This window comes from Epinephelus moara, chromosome 2 (assembly GCF_006386435.1).
Source record: "Epinephelus moara isolate mb chromosome 2, YSFRI_EMoa_1.0, whole genome shotgun sequence".
Classification (NCBI taxonomy): domain Eukaryota; kingdom Metazoa; phylum Chordata; class Actinopteri; order Perciformes; family Serranidae; genus Epinephelus; species Epinephelus moara.
Window position 1 is genome coordinate 3,209,944 of NC_065507.1, and position 7,950 is coordinate 3,217,893.

General features: G+C 43.3%; 1 protein-coding gene across 1 annotated transcript in view; it reads right to left on the bottom strand.

The window, feature by feature from the left end:
• The window catches only part of sorl1 (sortilin-related receptor, L(DLR class) A repeats containing), a 117,204-nt gene that overhangs the window by 85,202 nt on the left and 24,052 nt on the right, over positions 1-7,950 (bottom strand). The window contains exon 2 of the mRNA XM_050065187.1: positions 1,224-1,340. Coding sequence (XP_049921144.1) covers positions 1,224-1,340 — 117 coding nt within the window. The remainder of the gene's footprint in view (positions 1-1,223; positions 1,341-7,950) is intronic.

Consider the following 7,950-nt stretch of genomic DNA (forward strand, 5'->3'; position numbering starts at 1 on the left):
ATGTTATTTTTGAAAAGTCGAGAGCTTCCTGAATCCGGCAATACCAAACATCACATGGTTTGATGACGTAGTGCGCCTGGGAGATACCATTTAACAGAGGAGGGGGGGAGCAAGGACGTGAGCGTCCTGGCAGAGTTAGAGAGGTTAAAAACCTCCTGATAAGTAAACTATTTAACAACAATAATAATAAATATAAACTTTATTGATACAGCACCTTTCATTCAAGAAATGCAGCAGAGACGGCATTATAAGCACCAAGTGCCTCATACGAAAACAGACGAACAAAAATCAGGCAATTCAGTATGACAGGACATTAATAAACAGTTTAAAACAACGATTAACTGTTTCATTTAAATGTGGTGCTGATTTGAGATCCTTTGAATCTAAATCTCACGTTGTATTTCTTCTTGTGTCTCCTTTTAGGCCTCTGACACGATTAACCGAAATAAGCGTCTTTCAGATTAACCCCCGAGCGTCTACTCAAGAGTTAACCTCACCCATCTGTGCCGGGTATGGCGCACAGCTGCCCCAGAATCTACCACCCAGACCTCACCACAGTCTTTCTCCGTCAGATCGACCACTGATCAAAGCAAAACCATGAATCTTAAAATCATAAAGAGATCAGCACATTAAATAAATCATCATAAATGAGAGAATTGTAAAACCATAAATCATAAAATCAAGTAAGATCCAACATTTTAAAAGAGCCGCAGCAGCATGAGGCGTAAAATGAAAGTGTTTCAGAGCTGTTAAAGGCTGAAGTGACGAGAGTTAAGAGAGTTTCTGTGTTTTACCTTTTCATTTTTCAGACAGCTGTGAGAGCTGATGAAAAAAGCACAGCAGCCCAGGTGGAGGAGTCAACACACAAACAGATAAAGACGAGACATGCTATGTTCAATGACTGTGCTTCAGGCTCTTAGCTTTTTCCTAAGTGTGTGTGTGTGTGTGTGGGTGTGTTAATGTAGCAGATGGAGGGCTTAATCTGTGGCTCAACAATCATAACATCACCAGAAACATGAGAAACATGTTAGACAAGTGTGAACACACACACCTTCTGCTGCGCTGCTGATTTATTGAGGCAGTTTAGTGAATAAGATTCGGCAGACGAGGAGGATGAAGACAGGTGAGACACTGTGAACACTGGGAGGTCAGAGCAGACCTTAAAGACCATGGAGGTCCTGGTTTTAGCTGTCATATACGTGAGTGTGTCCAGGTTTACTTACAGAGCTGGTTTTGGGCCCAGTGGCTCCGGCGCTGTCTCGAGCCAAGGCTACGATGACATTGCTCTTCTCTCCGGCCCAGTGGACCACCATCTGGTTGTGGGAGTCGTTCAGGTTGGCCTGCAGGACAAGAGAGGCTGAATTAAACATAGTGCTCAGAGACAAGACACTGAAACAGAGATACACTAGACAGCAATGAACAAGAGTCACCAATTCAGTGTCTGACAAAATGTCTCCCCTTCTGTTCCTGAGATATGATGCTGACGAATGGACAGAAAGGTGTTCCATGCAGAACATGATGATGTCACAGTGAAGTTGACCTTTGACCTTTTGGTTATAAAATGCCATCACTCATTTTATCCTGTTAGACATTTGTGTGAAGTTTTGTCATAATCAGCTGATGAATTCTTCAGTTTTGGCCGAAAATATGTTTTGTAAAGTCACCCTGAACCACGAAAATCTAATCACTTCATTTTTGGATCCAAGTGGACGTTTGTGCCAAATTAAAAAAAAAAAAATAGAAATGGTGTTCTTGAGATATCCAGTTCACGAGAACGAGATGGACACGACTGACTTTGGCCTTTGACCACCAAATTTGAATCAGTCCATTGTTAAGTCTAAGTGGATATTTTTGCCACAATTTAAGTATTTCCCTAAAGTTGTTCTGAGATATTACATTCACAAGAATGAGACAAACAAGGTCACAGTGACCTTGATCTTTGACCACCAAAATCTAATCAGTTAATTGTTGAGTCATTGAGTCCAATAAACATTTGAATAAAATCCCTCAAGCTGTTCTTTAGATATTCTGTTCAATAGAATGAGATAGATGCAAGGTCACAGTGACTTTGACCTTTGAACTTCAACCACCAAAATGTAATTTCATTCAGTTCATCGTTGTTTTTCAGATATCAGCCTAACAAGAATGATGTGGATGCAAGGTCACAGTGACCTTGACCTTTGATCTTCAACCACCAAAATCTAATAAGCTCATTGTCGATTCCAAATGAGTTTGTGCCAAATTAAAAAAAAAAATCCCTCAAAATGTTCTTGAAATTTTGTGTTTACAAGAATGAGATGGACAAGGTCACAATGACCATGAACATGACCTCTGACCACCAAAATCCACCATCCAACATCACCAAATGGATGTTTGTGCCAAGCTTACAGGAGAAACGACCGCTGTGAGTTCTCACTGTTTGGTTATTTGCCGTTTTCACAACCAGACCTTTAAAACAGAGAACGCCAACACTAGCTTCTTCTCTCTGTAACGCAGCGTGAACGCAGCGTGAACGCAGCGTGAACACAGCAGTGAGCGTTCTCAATCAGACTCAGCAGGTGTTGAAATAACATCAACAAATGAAAGTTAATGCTAACCCCCCCACCACCAACACCTCACCTCACCTCAACCCCCCCCACTGAGGCTTGTGAAGATTATTTGAATGTTCTAGCTCAATAAAATCACACAAATCATTAAATTCACATTACAAAATAATTCTGATTTGAATTATTAGATCATTATAAAATGATAGTCTTGTATTTGATTAAAAAAAAAAACTTATAAAAAACAATATTTGCGTTATATTGCTCAATGCTAATTCCTTTTTAATATCTGTTAATGGATCCTTAATTAATTTTTCCAAAAACGTAATGTACCATGATACACTGATATTGTGAAATTAATTACACACCACACTTTGGTGTTAAAATAAAGAAAAATAAAGCCCATTCTTATTGTCGAGGTGAATATGTTTCATACTCGGGGAGGACGAGGAGAACAAATCAGCCCGATCTGCTGACAGTCACAGGAACAGATTCAGACACCTCATCAGTTAAACATATGGCCTGAATCAGAGGCTGCGGCAGACGGCAGTGACTTGTGTCGTACAGTGAAACCTCAGACGTAAAGTCATAGTAATGACTCAGAGTCAAGTCACTTTCAGAATTAAAGACATAATAATTTTCTGTCTTCAACCGCCCAGCTGTCAGACTAAAACACTGTAAAGACATAACGATCAGGAGCAGCTGAAGCAGCCCTCGAGGAGTGAGGACACCTTGCTCAGGTATGCAAACACACGAGGCCACGACCTGAGATAATCTCATGTTGTAGAGTGTCAGAGCAGTTTAAAAAACAAATCATATCAAATAACCAAATCCATCAACTTTCTGCATATAGTTTAGTGAGTGACAACGTTAACGCTGCACTCGTAAATATTTTTAGATGAAAACTCTGCAGTAAACCCCTCAGCCTTTCAGCTTATTGTTTTGGTTTTCAGAGGCAGCAGGCCAGTGGAAAGAGCTCTGATAAACCCACAGTGCAGCACCTTCACAGCTCCAAGTGCCAAATTACATTAGCGACGTTCTAGTAAACATGGCCGAGCCGTTCGCAGATATATTTTTCGACTCAAACTATACCCCCACTCGCTCTCTGCTTGTACACACCAGCTCCCGTAGCAGCTCTTTGTCTCTGCTCCTACAGCAGCTTGACTCCTCTCCTCACCATGGATGTATAAAGAGAACTGTGTAGCTGTTGCTGTTTAATGTGTGACAAAGAATGGATGAGGAGAGACTCGCTGCTTAGGTCCAGGAATATCCTGAGCTTAACGACCCACAGTCCCGTCATTATAAAGACAATGGCCACAAAGATATTGCCGGCGAGTCACAGCTCTGGCGATCAGCTCTTCAGTGGAGTAATCAAGTTTAACTAGTGGCTCTCCACACATGATTTTAAGCTAACGCAGAGGTGGAGCAAGTACAGATCTGTCAGAAAAAGTACTAATGACTTTGCGTGGTCGTCTGTTGACGAGCTGCAGAGCGACACATTCAGTTTGTGCTGGGGTGGCACTTGACGCACGTCACATGACACAGTGTGTGCTTTCAGCTTCAGGCCCCAAATCACACGTAAAGTGTTTTGCAGGTTCCAAAACATGAGACGCACCGCACTGCCCTTTTTTTTTTTTGAATGGCATTAGTAAAAATAAAAAAAATAAAAAATAAAAAAAATTTAAAAAAACGCTTGCTGTACTGGACTATCTCATTATTACCTCCGCCAAGGAGATAATGTTTTTGCTGGCGTTTGTCTGTTTGTTTGTCTGTTTGTTGGTCTGTTTGTTTGTTTGTTTGTTGGTCTGTTTGTCTGTTTGTTTGTTTGTTTGTTTGTTTGTTTGTTTGTCTGCAAAATAACTCAAAAAATTCTGAACGGATTTTGATGAAATTATGAAATGAGACAGATGCAAGATCACAGTGACCTTGGCCTTTGACCATTAAATTCAAATCAGTTCACTGTTAGGCCGAGGTGGAAGTTGTTGCCACATTTTAAGTATTTCCCTCAAGTTGTTTTTGAGATATCAGGTTCACAGAATGAGACGGACGCAAGGTCACAGTGACCTTGACCTTTGAGAGCCAAAATCGAATCAGTTAATTGTTGAATCATTGAGTCCAAGTGGACTCAACAATAAACAATTGAATAAAATCACTCAAGCTGTCTTGGGATATCATGTTCATGAGATTGGGATGGACACAAGGTCACAGTAACCTTAACCTATATCCTTTGACCACCAGAATCACCAGTTAATCATTGAGTGTTTGAGTCCATTTGTATAAAATGCCTCAAGGCATTCTTCAGATATTGCGTTCACAAGAATGGGACAAACAGACGGACAACATGAAAACATAATGCCTCTTGCTACAGCTATCACCGGCGTGATCAGTACCTGTTCTAATGAGGCTCTAACAGTATGTGCATATGTGTCTGTACAGTGCGTCTGTATTCATGTACAGGGTGGAGATACAATGACTTGCTGTAACACAAACTAATTCCCCAGTCGCAGCACCTCCCATCGGGCTCATAGATCAATGAAAAGAAATGGGCTATTTCATCTTTTTCATTGTCACTGCCTCACCATCTCATCTCCGTGCTGCTTTCCTTCCCTTATCTTTTATTGATGAACGTATGAGGGGGCAGGCTTCTGAAAGAGGCTCTTTTTTGCTTCAAAGGCTTTTCCTGCACTTTCCTCGCGACTCTCACCGCGGAGTAAACAACAAATATCTCTGCTGCACCCGTCAGCTGTGATCAGACGCAGCCCCCGACCCACTTCTGATCTGCGTTTTCTACTATCACAACAATGATGTGGACGGTGGTGCCAAACGCTGGCATCGTGATAGCATGAGGAGTTTAATCAAATATTCAGACTGAAACATTTTAACAGCTGCTGGCAGAGCTACGTGCGCTGCCGGGCCTGTTATGTTGTTAACGTTCGACAATAATCTTACAGGGAGAAAGGCATCAAAGGAAAGGCTGAGACGTTAATATCACCACCCACAGAGGCCTCAAAAATCTATAAAGCAATCCAGCAACAACACACTTTGTGTTTTGGTAAGGCGGTGGGTGATTCTGGAGAATAACACTTTATTACAGAAAAGCTCCTGGAAAGATTCAAACATCAGACTGCTGATGTAGAAGAGAAATCTAAATGTGGATATTTCCTTTAGCATGATGCTCAAGTTGCCAGACAACAGCAGAGCCAACACTCTGCAGGACCAGACTGCATGTCGCCACAAAGACACAAGTTTAACCTTTTCCTGATGTAACGTCCAACAAAGGAACGACTATGAGCCGCTGTCATGAAGCCAGCTTCACTGATACACAACTTTCTCTTCCAGCTCTTGCTTTAGTCATCAGCCTCCTCCTCCTCCTCCTCCTCCTCTCCATCTTCCTCAGTCTGCCTCCCTCAGGGCCGCCTCAGTAAAAGCCAGGGCTGTCTCTCAGGCCGAGGTGTTGCAGCAGTAAATCTCTGCATTTTAGGCCTCATTGGCTGCCGTGCGAACGGGCCAAAAGGGTGCCAGCGGCTCTGCAGACTGACACAGCTGAATCTGGAGAATGATGATGACTGTGAAGATAAAAACTATTTGCCTGGTTGCAGCAAATTGCAGCATGAGAGTGAACGCTGCGAGGGCCCATCCGCAGATAATCACTGTCCTGTTCACAGGTGGGGGCTCAGAATGGAGGCAGCAGCACTAAACACAGGCCGTCTCCACCGTAATGAGCTGCATTTGTACACCATAAAAGCTCCCTGTATCTTGTGATGCAACACAGCATCTTTGTGATGTGCTCCATAAACTGCTGCTCTGAGCCTGCAGAGAACACACTCTGTGGTTTGGCTCACAACTACAGCTGACCTTTCCTGACCTTCCTCACGTACGTACACGAGGCTACACCAGGGCTCGTCCTGTCACAGATGTCTCGACAGTTGCACGTCAGACCAGCGGCAGCCCTTTTCCTTCAGTTCAGACCGAGGGAACACTTAACAACATTTTTGTGGTCCATTTAAAATTCCAAATGCACAACGCACTGTGTTAGTACATCGTTACTGACACCACCCACATATACAGCTGCAGTGTTTACCACCAGTTGAGAATTTATCTGTAGTGGTTTGTCTCTGGAGCACCACTCAACTATTGAACCTCCCATTAGTCCTGCAGCGGGGCGGGAACCTGACGGGTAAACCACAGAAAGCTGTGTAAAGGGCAAAAATATGTACATATGTAAAATTCAGGGACACGGGAAAAAATGAACTACATGCAGCCGTGCAGTGGGTGAGAACAAAAATATATTTTTCAGAATAAAACAAAGTAAAAAGCTGTGCAGTATATGTGTAATATTCTAACATCTAAATCACTATTATCAAGCTGCAGGTCCTTTTATTTTGAAAGTCAGTGACACAAGTGTAACCTTTGACCCCGTGGTCACATTGGTCACCGACGTGGAGGACTCCAGCCAGTTCAGATCCTTTGGAGGTTTGATGGTGGTGGAAGGAGCATGCTAACATGTTTCCCAACCTGGCAGTGATTGAATGTTTCCACCATCCAGTCAAAGAGACGTCCAATTCAAGAACAGAGAACCAGCTTAACGTGAGGGACTGGAGCCTGGGGGGTTTGATCACAAGTTCGGGTCAAGTCCTGGATTCACTCCTACCTCACCAACTGACATCAGTTCATCAGTATAAACAACTGCACCTCCCCCACCACTCCCCTGTCCCAAGGTGTCCCCCAGGGGTCGATGCTTGGTCCCCTCCTCTTCATCCTCTACATGCTCCCCCTTGGCAAGATCATCCGTCGTCACGGCCTCCAGTTCCACTGCTACGCCGACGACATCCAACTGTACATCTCCACCAAAGCGTTCACCAACACCACCCACTCCAGACTCACCAACTGTCTCACTGAAATAAAATCATGGATGCAAACAAACTATCTCCAACTGAACAGTGACAAATCAGACATAATCATCATTGACCCCACATCCCGCACCAAAGCCACCCACAATCTCAGCCTCACCTTCGATAACTGCACTCTGTCTCCCTCACCACACCCACAACCTAGGAATCATCTTCGACAGCCAGCTAAAGTTTAGTCTCGCCACCAGACAATCAGAGATCTCCGCCTTCTGATAGTCTGGGGACACTCCTTTTTAAAGTGTGTTTAACACACTGGCGAAAACGGCCGGCAACAAAGCAATGCCTCTTGCATTTTTGAAAAGGACATGCCTTCTCAGAAATGTGCGCTCCCCCTTTTCTCATCCGTGAAGAAAATATTTTTTCCAGCAGATGTCTTAGTTACAACATGATTGAGCTAACTGGAATAGTTTCATGTCGTATCCGACAACGGGAGGCTTTTAACAGACGACGTCCTGATGTTAGCTTTGCTGCTAGTGTTAGCTGTCCCTGTCAGCTGC